This window comes from Salvia miltiorrhiza, chromosome 7, assembly GCF_028751815.1.
Source record: "Salvia miltiorrhiza cultivar Shanhuang (shh) chromosome 7, IMPLAD_Smil_shh, whole genome shotgun sequence".
NCBI lineage: Eukaryota > Viridiplantae > Streptophyta > Magnoliopsida > Lamiales > Lamiaceae > Salvia > Salvia miltiorrhiza.
The window spans coordinates 20,915,041-20,934,754 of NC_080393.1; the positions used below are offsets into that span (position 1 = coordinate 20,915,041).

General features: G+C 36.6%; 2 protein-coding genes across 2 annotated transcripts; one reads left to right on the forward strand and one right to left on the reverse strand.

Annotated features, from left to right (window-relative positions):
• Positions 1-6,549: 6,549 nt before the first annotated feature.
• On the reverse strand, positions 6,550-8,524 carry LOC130993948 (protein FAR1-RELATED SEQUENCE 9-like). The gene is made up of 2 exons (XM_057918986.1): positions 8,363-8,524; positions 6,550-7,296 (listed from the first exon to the last, which is right to left on the reverse strand). Exons 1-2 carry the CDS (start codon positions 8,522-8,524, stop codon positions 6,550-6,552), a joined length of 909 nt encoding a protein of 302 aa, XP_057774969.1.
• Positions 8,525-10,588: 2,064 nt separating this feature from the next.
• Positions 10,589-15,543, forward strand: LOC130993352 (vacuolar protein sorting-associated protein 26B). The gene is made up of 12 exons (XM_057918209.1): positions 10,589-10,740; positions 10,941-10,989; positions 11,110-11,184; positions 11,555-11,629; positions 11,716-11,788; positions 12,016-12,060; positions 12,310-12,421; positions 12,893-12,959; positions 13,455-13,499; positions 13,711-13,766; positions 14,083-14,258; positions 14,881-15,543. Exons 2-12 carry the CDS (start codon positions 10,987-10,989, stop codon positions 15,057-15,059), a joined length of 906 nt encoding a protein of 301 aa, XP_057774192.1. The 5' UTR covers positions 10,589-10,740; positions 10,941-10,986; the 3' UTR covers positions 15,060-15,543.
• The last annotated feature ends 4,171 nt before the right edge of the window (positions 15,544-19,714 follow it).

Consider the following 19,714-nt stretch of genomic DNA (forward strand, 5'->3'; position numbering starts at 1 on the left):
TCATCTTGCTTCCTTTCTTCTGTGGTGAAGTCTGCCTTTGACTTGGGCTGGTCCTCATCGTAAGGTTCCTGACGGATGTCAATAGGAACCCTTTTTATAGTTTCGGTGATAATGATTGGACCGCTGGTGATGACTTCCCACATTCTACAATGTTGGGCAATGAGGAAGCTTTCAAGCCGAAACTTCCATATATCGTATTTTTCAATACAAAACATAGGTAGAGAAGATAATCTGCTGTGGTTAGTCTCCATCAAAAAAGAGAGAACAGGTAACAGCAGATAAAGCAAGTAGCAAGCACAAAACAATAAGAAAGAGTAAAACTTTTTCGAGACCTTTAATAAGGATCTAGTTCAAGTAGAACTAGTCAGAGACAGATAGTTCTTGCGAACAACCTGCTCTGATACCAATTGTTGGGTCCGGGGGGTCTCGAATAGGTGTATGGGGGGGGAGGGGGGAATACACCTATAGGCTATTTTTATGACTATCTACAAACCTCAATCAGAGGGATCTCAGTCAGAGATAGAAACGAAACTTTACACGCAAACAAGACACCTGTTTAACCGAAATAAGTGTTGACCAACAGGGTTGACGACTGATACTGAAAGCTCTTCAGTAAAGAGTTATCAGTTAAGTCACTAGAACTTAACTGATCCACGTAAGGGCTTCAGTCGTGTTTGCAGAGATGAAGATGATATCTCTCTTCCTTACTATCAGAGGATAGTGAGTCAGATTGATATCATACGCAGCGGAAATTAAACTTAGTTTCGAATAGCCTCGGTGGAGCAGATAGTTGGATTAAGGTTTCTCTTTTCAGTTAGTCAGCATTCAGTTTTATCAATTGAAATAACACAGTTATGAATATAAAACTGAAAGCTGTAAATAACACAGAGACTTTTACGTGGTTCGGAAAAACTCTTTCCTACATCCACGGCTGGTTGATCAGACCAACAATCCACTCCGCAAGTGCTTCCCGGGTGCACTGCAAACCGTGAACTGAAGATAGCTCTCTCTTCAGCACCTACACACCTCGCGTAGGGTTTCCCTACCTACACACCTCGCGCAGGATTTCAGCACCTACACAGCTCGCGCAGGATTTCCTTACTAAGCACACCTCGTGCTCAGACTTCCCTATCAGAGTTCAGAACACCTTCTGAAACTCCGAGTCACTCAAACACTTTTATGGGGGAGAGGTTTAAACGAGTGCCAACTATACTTACAAAGAACAAGTTCTTTGAAGCAAGTTTGACCTTTGGCTTCTAGGTACACAGAATATATGCCTAGGGTCTAAGAGAATGTATGTAATCAGCAGTGACTGATTTTGGCTTTGGAATTCTCTTCTTCGATTCAAGCTTTGGGCGGTTTAAGCTTTAGGCTGAGTAGCTATTTCGGCAGAGCTTCAGCTTATGTCGTTGAATCGGTGAAGATTGAAGTGATCCTCGAGCGCTATTTGTAGGAGAACTCTTGAATAGATCCGTTGGCATAAATCGTCCTCAAGATTTCTTCCGTTGGAGAGCAATTCGAATTTGAGCTGAGGCTTCAATCTTCGAGGTTCCTTGTCTGTGTGGAAACGGCTCTCTTTGATGGACATGAGATGTGACATCTCTGAAAAGTAACCACCAGATAGGAATGACCTCTGCAGAGATAAGATATTGAGATATCTCTGCATTTAATGCGGCTGTACTTGAGCGTACGTGGCTTCCTCTGAACGTTGGAAGATCAGTCCTAGGAGGAATGTTCAACTGATACTTGACTTTAGTATCAGTCCATGGCGCGCATTAAATAATCAGTCTTCAACTGATTCTTCAACTGATACTTCAGTTGGTAACTGCAGTCTTCAGTCTTCAGTCTTCGTTCTTCAGTCTTCAGTCTTCAGTCTTTGACACCGCAACTAAACTAGAAACGAACTCTAACACTTGAGTTCAAAAACGATTCTAGTCTATTACATTTAAGTTCTATGAATTTTGGTATCATCAAAACAAGGGTTAGGATATTCCACAAGGTTCCCAACACTTGTAGAATTCAAAGAGTGTAAAATAAAGAATTGTGAGAGTGCCACATAGGAGAGAGAAAGATTGTGGACTCTTCAACATGTATCTCTTTTATAGTAATAGATAGATGAGTGTTGGATAGTTAAAAAAGATAAAATAAATGACTTACTAGCCAATGACAACCAGCAAATACTAAACTGATAAATTGAAAGGCCATGCTTGTCTGCATTCCTTCGGAAACATAACATTATATATCCCATTAAAAACTAGTAGACAAGCTTTTGTTTGGACTCTGTTGGCCACTAGCGTTAGGCTGATCAACAACTTCGCTAAACAAACTCGCACCGGAATTGGATGGCATACTTAAGCGTTGTCTACTTTCACTATGCTAAACCACTTCTTCAAATAGCACCCTAAGGCGGGCAAAGTTGAACTCACCCTCTTCAATATATACACACATTTCAGGACGAACCTAAGAATAGGGAACAAACCAAGAAACACAAATTATCATAACAAAGTAGTCATCCAAGCACATAGAACTAAAATTAAATTTTACCCCAGCTATTGTATCCCAAGTTTCCTTTGATGCATTAACAACATTTTTGGCACAATTATACACTACATTTGGTTGATTAATCAACCAAATGAATTGATGATAGCGGTCTTCCCATTCTTGCACTTTCATAAAGTACTCAGCAAGCGGTATGTTAATCCTCAACTCGTCTTGCATCGCCAACTTTACATCAAACACAAGATGTCTATTGTTTGTTGAAGGCCCGGGAATCCAATTCCCCTGCCAACGCTTGTACTCAAACTTTCCTAACACAAGCAACTCAACAGAACGAGTCCACTTTCCATAGTAAAAAAGAACATTTTGAGATATAAGCTTTGCAGAATGCATTGTAAGTAAGTGATGGTTTAAGTTTTTGTGAATGAGAGAAGAATGACATATGAGGATATTATATAAGCTTTTCGAACCAAGGTAATAAAAAATATGATTTGTAATCTAGTTTGTGGGAAACATTATTACCCCTGCAGCCAGAGTCACAAGAAAGTGAATTTTTTTTCAATTGGGAAATGATTGGTTGTATAGCATACATGACATAAAACACTTCAAATTGGATATCATTAAAACTCAGAAAATTTAGGCCATGTTGTCATTGGAAAGAAAGGAAATTAAATAACAATTACCTAACTACATTACGTAAAAACATACAACAAACTACCACAAATACAAATTAAAGTAAAGTCTGCTTCAAATTAACACTTCATAGAAAATGAAGGTCTTAGTCTGAATCTGAATCGGAGCACGGTGGATTGTCTTCATAATCCAGATATTCGAAGACTTTGCCCTGAAACAATTTCGCAAGTGCAACATAATGCGGCTCCCCTCGATCCCGATAAATCATAGCCGCTGAATTGGTCTGTTATTGATCAATAATGGATAAACAAAAAAAGAACCAACCATTAGTTTCAAAATACATCAAATAAGGATTTGAATTAAAAAATAAATTGCATAAGTGCACCTCTTGAATATATCGCCAGGTTTCGTCGGAAGCTTCCAATTTGTTGCTACGCTTGTCCCAAATCACTCCCTGTTCACGCAAAAGATTTTGCCATATGAAATATCTTTGTTCAAGATATTCAATTTTCGTCAAATAAAAATAAACATCTTTAATCATGTTGAATTCTGCATTGATTTTTTGTTGAACAGACAAATTCAAATCCCAAGACTTAGGAATGCCTTTTGGGTTGCCTTTCGAATCACTTTCGGCAATGATTATTTCCATCAGCTTGGCATCCATAGCCTCTGTCCACACATTATCATATACTAGACATCTTTCCTTAAGGGAAACTTTGTGTTGAACTCAACATGAAAAAACATGCATATAAATAATACAAAGTCTACTCAAATGATCACAAGACTACAAAAAGGACATGTAGTCACATCCATTCACATGCTAAACAATTTAAAACCAAAGAATCAGTCACAACCGTTCAATAGCCTGCCACACTCTATTATATTAGCCTCACTAATCTGCCATACTCACATGTGCTACTTTAAACAAAGAATCACATGTTATGCGAAGATAGGATCAACAAAATCATTAGAAACAGTATATTTGAATGCCATTTCATGTCCAATCCACGTGAGACATAAAACACAATTTAATTGTTTTGTCACTTTGTGGAATAAGTAAACCTGCCTTTAAACTTTCTAATAGAATGCAGCTTTCATCTCCACACCAAATTAGCTACTGCATACAATTCAAGACATTGTGGTATATAATCTAAATCATGTTGGGAACCTTGTGGAATATCCTAATCCTTGTTTTGATGATACCAAAATTCATAGGTCGTAATTGTAATAGACTAGAACTGTTTTGAACTCAAGTGTTAGAGTTCGTTTCTAGTTTAGCTTGCGGTTCTGAAGACTGAAGGACTGAAGACTGAAGACTGAAGATACCAACTGAAGTATCAATTGAAGAATCAGTTCGGAACTGATTACTTAATGCGTGCCACGTGGACTCAGCGGACTGATACTAAAGTTGAGTATCCGTTGAACATTCTTCCTCGGACTGATCTTCCAACGTTCAAAGGAAGCCACGCACTCATAAAAGTACAGCCGCATTAAATGTAGAGATCTCAGGATCTTATCTCTGCAGAGGTCATTCCTATTTGGTGGCTACTTTATCAGAGACGTCACATCTCCTGTCCCTCAAGAGAGCTGTTTCCACCAGACAAGGAACCTCGAAGATTGAAGCCTCAGCCCAAATTCGAATTGCTCTCCAACGGAAGAAATCTTGAGGACGTTCCACGCCAACGGATCTATTCAAGAGTTCTCCTACAAATAGCGCTCGAGGATCACTTCAATCTTCACCGATTCAACGACATAAGCTGAAGCTCTGCCAAAATTGCTACTCAGCCTAAAGCTTAACCTCCCCAAAGCTTGAATCGAAGAAGAGAATTCCAAAGCCAAAATCAGTCACTGCTGATTACACACATTCTCTTAGACCTTAGGCAAACCTCTGTTTACCCAGAAGCCAAGGTCAAACTTGCTTCAAAGAACTTGTTCTTTGCAGTATAGTTGACACTCGTTGAAACCTCCTTTCAGACAGAAAGACTTGAGTGTTTGAGTGATTCGGAGTTCAAGAAGGTACTCTGACTTTGAGAGTCTTAGCGCGGGTTGTGCTAAGCAAGAGAAATCCGACATGAGTGAAGTGTGGGTATTGAAGAAGGGTTTTCTTCAGTGGTACGATTGTGTGCACCCGGCAAGCACACGGTTTGGTTTGCAGTGCACCTGTTAAGCACTTGTGGAGTGGATTGTTGGTCTGATCAACCGACCGTGGATGTAGGAAAGGGTTTTTCCGAACCACGTAAAAGTCTTTGTGTTGTTTACAGCTTTTAGTTTTACTTTCCTACTTGTGTTGTTTCAATTGATAAACTGAATACTGAATAACTGCAAAGAGAAACCTAAGACCAACAACGTGCTCAACCAAGGCTATTGCGAAACTAAGTTTAATTTTTGCTGCGTATGATATCAGTCTGACTGATCTATCTTTTGATAGTCAGGAAGAGTGTTATCATCTCTGTTTTAGCAAACTCGACTGAAGCCCATAAGTGCATCAATTAAGTTCCAGCAACTTAACTGATAACTCCTTACTGAAGAGCTTTTAGTATCAGTCGTCAACCCTGTTTGGTCAAAACTGTTTTCAGTCAACAGGCGTCACTGTTTGCGTGTAAAGTTTCGTGTAGATCTCTATCTTGAGATCCTTCACTTTGAGGAAAAGAAAAATAGCCCATAGGTGTATTCCCCTCCCCCTCCCCATACACCTATTCGAGACCCCCGGGACCTAACAAATCATATTCAGTTTGGCAAAGGTTTTCTCAAAAAGTAAATTGATATATTTTACGTATTTACCACAATACCTACAAAAAATTAATCCAAAAAAGCATCACAATAAGAACCAGCGTTTTCCTACACATAATAAAACATCAAAACAATAGTTAAACAAAAACTTTATCTAACAATTGGAATTTTTAAAACATAAGAGGACGGGAAGATAAAGAAATTGCCGCTTACATTAATTTTTTGTTTGGGAAAGAGATTGGTTGCGGCCTTGACAACTTGACAGTCGATGTCGGTCCCCGGATATTTGCTTCAAATCAAATTGTTCGGTCTGCGATTGGTCGAATTTGGCAAATGAATCATCATCTACAAAGGTAGGTCACAAATAAAATTTAAAAAACTTATTAGTTCAAAGTATACATAACAAATCTTAATGACTTTCAAAGTAAGTATTTAATTCACATTACCCAAACAACTTCGTTTCTTTGGAGTTTCTCCAGCTCGTTTAGGACGAGGCACATCCCAATGTCGACGCAAACGTTTAACAGAGAACTTTTTCTTTTTCGGCGTACGCGGATTTCTTATATTGACATGGGCCGAATTGTTTCCTTCACTGCCATTGTGACCACTAGGTCCCGGTGTAGCAGATTTCAATCTTTCAATTTCTTTCACACAATGGTCCACAAATTTATTGATGACATCCCGACAAATCTAGTCGCCCTTGCACTCCAACATCAAATCATATAGAGTTTTCATATTATGGTTAACAAAAATCATATTCGCAATGCTATCTTTTCCTCCTTCGTCACTCAGATTTGTTTGGTTAGGTAGAAACCTATTCTTCGCGTCCTTCCTCCACCTATAAAGTATGAATTGTGCTGGCAAGCTGTCAATATTCAACAACAACATAATATTGAGTATATGGCGACACAAAATACCTTCTGCCTCCCACATTTGACAAGAGCAGCTGGCATGACGTGTTGGACGTCTGAAATGAATCGTACGAATTCCATTACTGGATGAACTTGAAGACACTGCGTACACTAACGCATCGGCGCTGAAGTCATACGGATGCTGCATAATCTTCACATTTAAAGAATGAGTTACCTCACATTCAAAAGTTTTGTACACATTCCTCGTGTAAACAGAGGCCGCATGTTTCAGCAGATTGTTGTTTTGGATAAACTGACCAGGGACGCCACGACACATAGTGTCCTCCTCAGACTCTCTCAAACGCCACTCATGTTGTAATCTTTCATATTGGATGACAAACTCATGAAGAGAAGTTGTAGCAGAGCATAAATCTTTCAAAACCTTGTTCGTCACCTTACTCCTAGAAGTTGCATGTAGGCCGGCTGTAAACTTCTCGTTGGTAAAAACAGAAGCCCACCGTTTTCTCAAATTGTACATGTTCCAAAACCATCGATTCTCACTTAAATCATAATCAGTAACCATTGTCTGCCAAGTAGAATCAAATTCACCTTCACTCTCACAACCATTCATACAATAATACCATGTCTTCTTGAATGCCGCGTTTCCATTTAAAAAACTAAAATGCGACGGCGCATTTTGGTTTATGTGCCATTGGCACAAACGATGACTAGCGGTCTGAAAAGTATAATCTACACCGTTCATGAGAGCTTGACACCGATAAGAAAATACTATCCCAGGCTCTTTCCCGTTCATAGACTCCAAGAAACTTTTAAACAGTCACTCAAACGATTTTGTTGTTTCATCAGATAAGAAGGCAAGCCCGAAAAGAACATTGTTTCTGTGGTGGCTTATACCAACGAAAAGGGCACACACAAGATTGTACTTATTTGTCCGGTAGGTTGTATCAACCGACAAAACATCCCCAAATATCTCATAATCCACAGCACAACGTGTATCCCTAAAGAAAAAGTTCATCAGCCGCCCCTCGTCATCAAGCTCTACATTCCAATAAAAATGTGTCTCACTGTTGCCCTTGCCAATAAAATACTTCAATAATGCATTGGCATCTGCATTCTCAAGTTTGGTTTCTTTTTTTTTTCAAATTTACGTGAGCATATGCATCTTTTTTGGTGAATCCTACATTCGGTCGTCCGCCGGTTTCTTTTTCCATGAACCTATAGGCACTGCTGATCTTAATCCCGACAGACGTAAGAGCATCTAATACAGATTTATTCGCAAATGACATAAGTCGTGCAGTTCTCAACGTATAACTCTGATCTGGTGACACTAGTTCATGATTGTGTTGATTAAAAAAAACAGATACTCTCCATAGACCTTTTTCGGCTCGAACAACCCGCAAGCGTGCCTTACAATTCGTCCGAGTAACTTGCTTCTTGTACGAAGCAATTCGTCCAACCGAACGCTTATTATCGGGATACCCTTCACAAGAACAATTAAAAACTTTTAACCGAACAACACTAGACTCATCGAATTTTTTTTGAGCTCCCCTCTTAACATTAAACCCACTTACAACACCGAATTGAGTGTACAAAATATAAATCACATCCAAACTATCATAAACAACACCAACCTGCAATTTATCCCCAATTTCATTTCTTACTGCCTTAAATGCCTCACTCTTCACATCTGAATCAATAAGCTCTTCAGACGAGCTACATTCATTACCCTCAAAAGCATTCTCAATTTCTTCATCATCCAATCCATCATCAGAAACATTCAAATCGATCAACATCATGGAAAGACTGACTAAATCCGATACATTCTCATAAACAGATAATGGCGCTGCAGAATAACTCCAAGGCAAGATACACGAAAACAAATTACCTAGAAAAATATGATTCCGATTAATAAATGCATTCCAATTTTCAGGTTGTAACAACTAAATAAGGACAACAATAGCTACACAAAACATTTTTTCAAAAACTTAGAGCCCAACCCACAAAATTACCAATCTCTGCAGATATAACAAATGCTATTGCCTTCGTCAAACTTCAAACTGCATTCTTCACCTCCAAAAAATTCCTTCAATCAATGGCCTCAAATATCCAAAAATAGGATTTTTCGATATTCCATCGCAACAAAATTAAAAAATGAATACAATATGACAAAAATAAAAAAACGATGACTATATATTGCTCTGTTCAGAATTATACCTTTCAACACAATTAAATGTTGGAAAAATTTTAACCGATGAGGGATCTTGTATAAATTAACGAGAACAACCGTAAATCTTCAGGTCGATGCAAAATAGCTTTAAAAACTCGCCGGAAATGAGGAAATTTTGAGCTGTCCGATGAAGAAGAGTGTTCGGTAAGCTTGTTTTACAAAATACAATGAAGGAACACGTGTCTTGGCCTATGACTTTAAAAAACCGGCTCTAGGCGGATTTTTGGTAGAAGATAAACCGGTTTAAGGTGGTGGACCTGTGGAATCAATCACAAATAAAGTGGACACGTGTCGCAATCAGAAGGGTGATACTTACTAAGTGGAACCTAGCACGGACTTTACCAAATAAAGAGTGTTTGTAAGGATAAAAGTTAAGAAAAAGATGTGGGGCCATGTTCTAAAAAGGAAAGTGCCATATTTTTTGTGGACACTAAAAATGACAAAAGTGTCATACTTTTCGTGGACGAATGGAGTATTATTTAAAAAAATTAAGTCATATGTTGGATAAATTAACATTCAATGCGATTTGAATTAATTGATGTTGATATGAACACGCACGGAAGACTTGATAACAAAACTGGATAGATAAACGAATTAACGAAGATAAAAGATGGAATATCCCAAAATCTCTGAATCTAATCCACGAAATGATCTAGGCGAACGGATCCCTAAACCCCAACGTGTGATTGACGTAGCAACTCGGGGACGATGAATGACATCCGACGAGGTTTGGTTGAACTCGCCGTTACGTCGATAAATTGAATTCGCCTTTGGCAAAATCAAGAAGAACTTGAAGTTCTCAAGAGAGCTTAAAACTCACAAATTTGATTGATAAAAGATAGATTAAGTTTTTCGTTCCATGCAACAACCTTATTTATAGGCAAAACTAAACATAATCTAATGAAGAAAACAATCGTAAAAACAAGGAAACTTAAAAACAAGGAAACAAAAACAAACTTGTTCAGCAAGTTTTGACAACTCTGGCGAGAACGCCAGCTCTGGAAAACGTCCGCTCTGGAAAACATAGCCTACTCTGCTCTGGGCGCCAGCTCTGAAAACATGCTCTGCTCTGCTCTGGAATTTCAGCTCTGAAAGTTTGCTCTGCTCTGACTCTGGAAGTTTGTTCTGCTCTGCTCGGGCATGTTTGCTCTGCTCTGGCATTCTGCTATGTTCTGAAGACCTTCTCTGCTCTGGCACAACGACTTCAGCTCTGGCGAGCTTGGCTCTGTTCGGGCTGCAGATGTGATACAAAATGACGTCGTTTTTTATCATGTTATTTAAAATAATAAAAAATAAATAACACGATGGCATCTGGTGAACCAAATCATGTTTCTGGAGACCAAAAATGGACATGAAACATTTTTGATACAAATCAAATAGTTTGAGATTTTATAAAATATTTTTTATATTTCAAGAAATTTTTGATAAACTGGATATAATTTGAGATTTAGTATAATATTAAACAACAACAACAACAACAACAACAATAATAATAATAATAATAATAATAATAATAATAATAATAATAATAATAATAATAAAAAAGAAAAGGAGAAGTAGTATTTTTTATTTATTTATTTTTTTTTTGAAAAATTAACAAGAAGAAGTAAATATGAAATCATAGGTTTCCAAACAGACCAATTTTGGTTTCCTTGGGATTCCACCCCCCTAACCAAACAACCCCTATTCATTAGTCAGTCTGCCTTGCACTGTCATCGCATTGCTAGTCGTCTCAGATCATTATCTCCGATCTTCCATTAACACATCTTATGAAAATCCTAGGTACGAATCTGATTTATCATTTTTTTTTTTGCGTGTGTGTTAGAATCTGAAACTGTAAAAATAGATCGTTTTAGGGTTTTGTATGTTTTACGGGAGGAAATGCATCGCATTCTAAACTTTTAGAGATCTGCTTGTGGGTTTTTGATTAGATCTTTTATAGTGTTTGGATTGCAATCACGAATGGGGTTCGAACTGTGCAGGTGCTTCAATTGAGGGTTTGAATTGAAACAGAGTCCAATTGTCGCAATGGTGAAGTTCGGACGCTTTATCTAACGATGTTAATTATTACTATTATTGTTGTTGTTTGTTCCGGTTCCTGTTGTCTTCTGAGTTTCTAGTAGTGATGTAAATGCGTGCTTCTGCTTTCAGAATTATATAATTGGAGCTTTTAAGCCTGCATGCAGCATTACCGTTTCATTTGCTGATGGGAAATCTCGAAAGCAGGTTTTATTTATTGCTTTGATTTCTCCGAAGTTGTTGTATCTATTTACAGTCATGCATTTGCATAACTTAAGAAGGAAAATTGAGAGCAGACCATGTTTAGCTCTAGCTTGTACCTTTTGTTAGTTTCTTAAAAGACCAGATCATCTGTGATTACTTAAAAGTTCAAAGAATATGAAATCATGTCATATTTTTGCATCCAAAATGCTTTGTTATAGAATTTAGTTTTGTGATTGCTGTATCTAGTTCAATCGTGTTACTTAATGGTGTGTTGTAAATAGTGTTAGTAAATGCAGGCATTTACTTTCTTATGTTAATTTGGATGCTGGAGTGCTCAAGTACAATTATTTGTCTGTATGATGTTACAATACAGGTGGCACTGAAGAAGGAGAATGGTAAAACAGTACTAATCCCCATCTTTCATAGTCAAGAAACCATATCTGGGAAGGTAACTGCTTTAGTGTGCTTCACCAATTTTGGTTCGAGGTTTGTGCTTGGATTTTGAGTGGCCTACGCTATGCATCATGTTTCCAGATCTCCATCGAACCAATTTCAGGGAAGAAGGTGGAACACAATGGTATCAAGGTTGAGCTGCTGGGTCAGATTGGTATGTATATACTCTTATGTCATTGATGTAATTCCGATTCTGCATGTTCAGTTTTTGTATCTACAGCTAGCAGCCACTGCTTTATAACAAATCAAATTAGTTATTGAACTTTTTATCAGTCAAAAGAGAATGATGTACTAAAGAAGTTATCGAAAATCCAAAAAGAGTCACTCCTGACATCCTCAAATTTTGACTGCATTGATCTTAATATTTGTTTGTGTTTGCAGAAATGTATTTTGACAGAGGCAACTTTTACGACTTTACTTCCCTAGGTAAGAACATACGATGGGGTTTTATCTTGAAAGCATTATACTGTAGTTTAGTGCATCATCTGTGTTCCAGCTTGCCATATATGCTATATTTGCATCTCTCTTGGTAAATTAGGAGACAATTTTCTCGTTTTGTCACCTGCTTCAGAATCCAGACAATATATGAAGCAGCATTATGCCATGATATCAACAGTTTGCGAGAAGCAACATCTAACTGTTTAATATATAATTTTCTTTTTTTTGTACATGTAGTTCGTGAGCTGGATGTTCCTGGAGAAATATATGAGAAGAAAACATTTCCCTTTGAATTTCCAACTGTGGAGATGCCATATGAGACATATAATGGGGCAAATGTGCGGCTTAGGTGAGTTCACAGTTGACAATAAATTGTTCAATATGACTTGCTTACTGTCTCCACCACTGTTCATGTATCTGTGAAAAGGATCTTTGCTTTCATACTTTTCTCTCTGTTCTAAATAAGTATACAAATAGCTAGCGGAAGAGAGTATTTTTATTTATTTATTTCATGAACCATCCTACTTGCTTTTTGACTGATGGATATACAGCTTATCTGTAAGTATTTTGGATTTGTGTAGCCCTTTGGGTTATTAAGTTGTTACTTTTCTAAGATTAAGGAATTGTCATCTTATAATGTTAATGAAGCTTTTGCATGTCAAAGCTCTCAAATCAACTATCGTGCAACAGATAGATTTGTCATAAACATCATATTCTGGTTTTTGAGTTTTCTACATGGTCTGGCTTCTGCCCTTTGGGTTTCTTATCTTTCATCAGTTAGATATCAGCCCAATTTATTACAAATTCTGTGTGTTTTCAGGTATGTACTAAAAGTCTCAATAAGTCGGGGTTATGGTGGGAGCATAGTGGAATACCAAGACTTCGTGGTAAAAACCATATCCTATGGCCCTACTAAAACACTCATGTTACCTCTTTGAATACATTTTTATATTTAGGGACATTAATAGTTGTTCATATTTTCTTTTGAATTTGAAATAATAATCTGGAGACAGTAGCATGAAAGTATCCAGATAATGTAGTTCATCTAGCTATCTTGAACTGGGAAGTATTCATAAAACCGACTCCTTACACAATTATCAAAATCTTATTGAAGTTTATATTTTGTTGACTTGCTTCATGTAAAAGGTATGCTACTCCTCTTTAAAATTACTTAGTGTGACATCATTATAGGTGTATCCTTTAGCTTCTAGGCCTCAGTTACATTCTTATTATGCTCAAAGGGGTTGTTGTTTGCAGTAAGTAGTCTCCCATTTCCTGTTTCCTCTTGCTGTGAACCCTCTTTGTCATTGAGGTTTTCATGTGATCTTAATTGTTGTAATCTAGTCTATATAGCTGATTCCATTATCAATGACATGCTTCAGGTTCGGAATTATAGTCCTGCTCCATCTATCAACAACAGCATTAAGGTATTCTTTTACAAATTTATGTTTTTTGGTATGCTATTTAATGGTTATGCAACTTTTTTACGAGAAAACTTTGGAAACCAGTTTAAAATCACGATTTCACCACTTTTATGATAATACTATATGCGCCAGCGCCACTCACACATAGTTTCTCTCAGTATTTGCTATTCTACTTATCAATAACGTAGTACTAAATATTTTCTTTTACTTCTAGATGGAAGTTGGGATTGAGGACTGCCTTCATATTGAGTTTGAATACAACAAGAGCAAGTAAGTTCTCGCCCTCATTAAATTTAGTTCTTGTTTATGTGTCTCTCTTTGGACAAAGTGAGATAATGGCATTTAAAAAAGGTCCTTTACAAATACATGTGAATTTGGTTATTTGTAGTCAAATGCAGAATGTTGGTTTAGTCTCTTGCACTACTTGCCTTAATTCTAGTTTTTTGGGGGGATGGGGATGGGCTCAACCAAAACAAAGAATATACCTTAATCTTTCACCAAATAATCCTTGTTTGAATTGTGTCTTACATTGATGTCTATAACATGTGGATTTGATAACCCAATGACTGAAATTCTGAATATCCAGGTATCATCTGAAAGATGTCATTGTAGGCAAAATATATTTTCTTCTTGTAAGAATCAAGATTAAAAACATGGATCTTGAGATCAGACGCAGAGAATCAACGGGGTCAGGGACGAACACTCATGTTGAGACGGAGACACTTGCAAAGTTTGAGCTGATGGATGGTGCTCCGGTCAGAGGTATCTTAGTTACTATTCTGTATTTGTCGCATGCTTGTTTATTTGGGCAGGTAGACTCAGAGGGTGTTTGGCTAAGCTTATTATAGAGAGCTTATAAGCTCCAACAACTTATAAGATGTAACCTCTCAAGAGCTTATAAGATGAGTGTTTGAATAATTGAGCTTATAAGCTAGATTGTTGCTTATAAGTTATAAGTTGTAAGATTATAAGAAGGGTATATGATGGAAATATCAAACCATGTCAGAGTTATTTTTGTAAAATGATTGTTGCTTATAAGATTATGAAAAGAAAGAAAGTTGGGGTTGATTAACTTATTTTTTGGAGAGCTTATAGGCTATTGCAGCTTATTTTTACAGCTTATAAACTGTTTAGGAGGTTACTTTGCCAAACACTTTGCAAGAGCTTATAAGCTCAAGCCAAACACCCTCCCAATGCATTTGTTTCTTCTGTTGTTGGCCCCTACAGGGTATGTGAGAGTTTGCTCTTGCTTTCTTTCTATCCTGCCTTCTTTTTGTTTCTGCTGGTCCCTGCTTTTGTTTAGAAGCAAAAGTTTCACCAGTTGCATTAATATTCGACTGCCTGTAAAATATCCTATTTGTTTGATGGCCATTTGCTTTGGCAGGTGAATCTATTCCTATCAGATTGTTCCTAAGCCCATATGAACTAGCTCCGACATATTCAAATATCAATAACAAATTTAGTGTGAAGTACTATCTGAATCTTGTCCTTGTTGATGAAGAGGACCGTCGATATTTCAAGCAACAGGAGATCACAATGTACCGGCTTGGCGAAACCTCCTGATTTAACTCATGAAATTATCGAACGTTGACTACCCTGCTTTGTTGAGTCTTGTTATCCGAGGAGGTTCAGGTAGTGATCCCGCTTCTTGTAAAGGACGTGAACAACCTTGTCTTTTTATTTATTCAAATTTCTTTAGCTATCAGGTAGTCGATCTCTGAGCAAAATACATGAAATTGTATAGAGGAGCGATTCTGTAGATGGAGTTTTGTGCTGATCTCTGATTGACCTTTTGAGAATTTGGATTATGAGTTGTGAGACAATGATGACCTTAGCTTAGGAGGATTGTTCGTTGAGGTTTAATTTAAGTCCCTTTTAGATTTGCTCTATTTTCTCGTATTTCACAGTTTGGTAGTGTTTGCTGTGAAGTCTTATACTTCGAGCTCTCTCTTTTTGTATATTAATTGGGTGGGATCACTGTGAGACTCCTTTGGCAACACTGGGGCCTTCTTCACTTTTGTTAATAAAGTTGGATTTACAGATTTTATTTTGTAAACGTACTTACAGAATTAGCCACGCATGATTCATTGCATGCTTTCATGGTGGGTATTTGTAGGTCTGCTATTATTTTGAAATATTATGATCATTTGGTTGAGATTTATATCTTTGACTTAGAAATTATCATTATGATTTGTAACATGGGTTGAACGTTGAGGTAAAACTAGACCTTTGAGATTTCTCAAAAATTGAGTATTTTAATTGTTACCATTGATCACTGAGAGTCTAAGGCTGAGAATTAGTCTTTATATATTTTTTATATTCTTGTGTAATTTATTAAAAATAAATAAAAAAATTAAAGACATCTCCCATTCCCAACATGGGAGAAGTTATGTATTATTATTATTATACAAGCAAAGCCTTGAATACGAATAGGGCTTCGCCAAAAATGTCCCAATCAAAATGTTCAAAGAAATTAGATACAAAAGTGTTTGATTCATAAAAAAATTATTAGTGTGACGGATTAGAAATGAGCTTATGTAATGTTTGTCATAATTCAAATATTTACAACGCCAAGAAAGAATATTAAATAACTCGAAATATATAAATTAAGATCTTAAGGGCAGAGAAAACATTTTATTTAAGATAAAACGGTGTTTGCCAATTTTAAGTAAACAAAGATCACACACTTATCATCGGTGTTTAATACTCATCAATTTTGAAATTTCACAATTGCACTTCTAGGTTTTTTTTTAGAGTTATAATTCACACACTCCACTTACAGGCGAAGTGTATGTGACTCAAACTCACAATATACTCTTTTTGTCTTTGAAACATCTTTTTTTATTTTTATTATTTTTGTTAGAGTTGTAAATGAACAGAGCTACTTGCAAGCTATTCAAGATTCGGCTCGAAAAAAGCTCGTTCGAAGCTCGATTCAATAGTAAACGAGCCGAGCTCGAGCCTGATTTCGAGCTCGAGATTTTAATCGAGCCTAGCTCGAGCTTGAAAGTACTCGGCTCGTTGAGCTCGCGAACATGTTCAGATTCGATTGTTCGCCAACATATTTGCGAGCTTGTTCATGAACCTTCAATCGAGCCTTCAGTCGAATTAGTGCACGAGCCTTAAAGTAGTCGAACTCAAACTCGAGTAACATATTAATTAAAGAAGTTTTTCCTAAATTTATAACGAATTTGAACTCAAACATCATATATATGAATATCTAACGAGTCGAGCTCGAGCTCAAGCTCGAATTCGACATTATCGAGCATCACGCAAGCCGAACTCGAACCGAGCTTGAGCTTGGTAAGTGGGTGACGAGCCGAGCTCGAACACCCGAATATTTAAACGAGCCGAGCTCGAGCCTGCTAGTATTCGGCTCGGCTCGTTTACAGTCCTAATTTTTGTATGTCCTCAAAATATTATTTCTTATTTATTTTAAAAAATAAGTCCACTAATTATTTTTCTTACAATCTTCATTTTTCGTGGATCTCTTCTCTACTTATCAAATACATAATTATTTTTTATTAAAATTAGTGTTATTTTTTTTAGGAAAATGTTTCGGTGACACTTTTTTATAAGAAATAATAATTAATTTTTATTAAAATTTATGTTATTTTTTTAAAAAGATGTTTTAAGGACGGAACCAATGTTTCATATAAATAATTGCAGGCTGCTATGTTTTATTTTGTTGGCAGAAGAACGGGATGAGCAGTTGGTTGACGTTTCCCAGATATGTGATCGAGTTGATTATTTTTTTTATTTTAATCTGAATTTCCTGTGAAATTACCGCACTAACGTTTTGAGCCTTATGATCATGTCTACTTGCCGTGTGTTCCAAATGACGGCAAAACCATCGTCTATAACCACGTCACGTCCCTTAACTTTTTTCTTGTGTGTTGCCTTACACGTCGCTAGATATGGCCTACCTCCAAATATTACAACAACTATGACTGCCAACAATAATCAATTATATATTTATATATAGTAGTTCAAATGAATTAAGGTTCCAATAATACATTATAAATTTCTTATAAATCATTATGAAAAATCATCATTTTTTTCGAGATTTGAAATCTTGAACATGACTGATTTACGGGTGAGATAAATGCGTATAGCATTTTAATTCGTTGTTATTTAAAAATTAAAATGTTTTATAAGTTAATGAATAATTATCTATCACTCATATATTTTTTTATTCTCTGTCACATCTAAGAGGTATGATAGTATAACACAATTTTTATATATCTTACTAAATATGGTATTAATATCTAAGTAAATTACTAGACATTATAATTAAAAATGTCACTCATTATTCGATATCACATAATAAACGAGTCCTAAATTTATTCATTAAAGCGATGAATTCACCGTATAACTTTACGATCTAGGAATTAATAATTATTCATATTTTTTATACAATGTGAAACACTCTCCATATATATATATATATATATATATATATATATATATATATATAGTTATTGAACATAAGATAATGAAGGGGGTGGGGGTATTAGTTTCTAGGGGTGAGCATCGGTTCTGTTCAGTGCAAAATCGCATCAAAAATTAAAAATTGAAAATCGAACCGATGCTGAATATGGGGACCGCACCACACCGATGGGAGGTGTTCAACCGAATCGATAAAATTGTCGGTTTCGATCTGTTGGACCGAACCGATACTTTTTTTTCCAAAAAAAACCCACTACAAATTGTCAAATTCATCAAGTATTGGGGAAGCCGCACCGGAAAGACTTAGGGTCTGTTTGATATGGGTTTATAGGTAGGATAAATTAAATTAATACAGATTAGTGTGATGTTTGATATCATGTGCAGTTAATATGGTCAACTCCTACTTAATCCTACTTCTCCATGCTATTTTGTGGGATTAACCCATACTAATAATCCGTCCACCCCCTTCGGATAAATTTAATACTGAGAAGTTGAATAAAAATTATGCTACCCTTCCTCACGCATATCGATGCAAATGCCCAAGTAATGGTGGACACACATGATATTTTTAAAATTATGTGAGGATAGTTTTGGTATTAGATAATATAATCCAACATAATCCTATGGATATCAAACATAATATAAGATTAAGTAGCCATGATATCAAACACCCATGAAATAATATAAATCCACACTAATTTCTCAAGATAATTTTAATCCTAATCAATCCTAAATTGCAAATCAAACGGCCCCTTAGGATGGTGGCCTTTCAAACTGAAACTTACATCAACCAAATCAAAGCTTACAAACCTCCAAATCAAATTGAAATCAAACTGAAATCATCCAAATCAAAGCTTACATCAACCAAATCAAACTGAAACTTACGGAAAGACTAAAGAGGGAGGGGGATAGGGGCATCGGGACGGGCCGCTCCAGAAGGGGGGAAGCCGGGAAGGGGGCTGGCCGGCTGGGCTGTCGCGGACGAAAGGCTGGAACCCAGAAGGGGAGAATCGAGACTCGCGCCGGAAGGGAGACGCACCTGGGCTATCGCGGATGGAGGGAGGTCAGAGGTAGGAGTCGCGACTCGCGTCAGAAGGTAGACGCACCTGTGTATAATTGACACTATTCAGTTATACAAATGACACTAACCGTGTAAATGACATTATTCGATTATACAAATGACATTGCCTATAATTGATACTATTCGGCTATACAAATGACACTAAAATATTTTAAAATATCATAGTATCATTTGTATAACCGAATAGTGTCATTTACAATGTTATAATGTCATTTATACACAGTGTCATTTGTATAACCGAATAGTGTCAATTAGAGACAGTATCATTTGTATAACTGAATAGTGTCAATTATAGGCAGTGTCATTTGTATAATCGAATAGTGTCAATTATAGGCAGTGTCATTTGTATAATCGAATAGTGTCATTTACACGGTTTGAGTTAGGATGCAGATTCGGGTTAAGATGTGGATCAGGATGCAATTCGATTGTACGGTACAACCGATTGTACCCAAATTTTTGTGTATAATGATTGCTTTTAATTAATGGGGTTTTGGTAAATAAAATCATGAACTATTTCGAATTTACAATTTTAAAGTGACTTTTGAAGTGTGACAAATTAAATCACCACCTTTTCAATTTTTGTAATTTCGTCCCCCCAATTTTTTTCGGTTGTCGGATTGTTGAGTTGGAGTTTACGTGGATTAGTTTGCCACGTAATATTCATGTTACGACGTTATTTTCTATAAAT

Excerpts from the sequence above, each read along its gene's own strand:
- LOC130993948 (XM_057918986.1), bottom strand. The coding sequence starts at position 8,524 with ATGTTGATCGATTTGAATGTTTCTGATGATGGATTGGATGATGAAGAA. Across the intron at positions 7,297-8,362 it reads AAATTGGGGATAAATTGCAG|ACAATGGTTACTGATTATGA; the intron begins GTTGGTGTTGTT and ends TCTACTTGGCAG.
- LOC130993352 (XM_057918209.1), top strand. Across the intron at positions 13,500-13,710 it reads CTATCAACAACAGCATTAAG|ATGGAAGTTGGGATTGAGGA; the intron begins GTATTCTTTTAC and ends TTTTACTTCTAG. Across the intron at positions 13,767-14,082 it reads TTTGAATACAACAAGAGCAA|GTATCATCTGAAAGATGTCA; the intron begins GTAAGTTCTCGC and ends CTGAATATCCAG.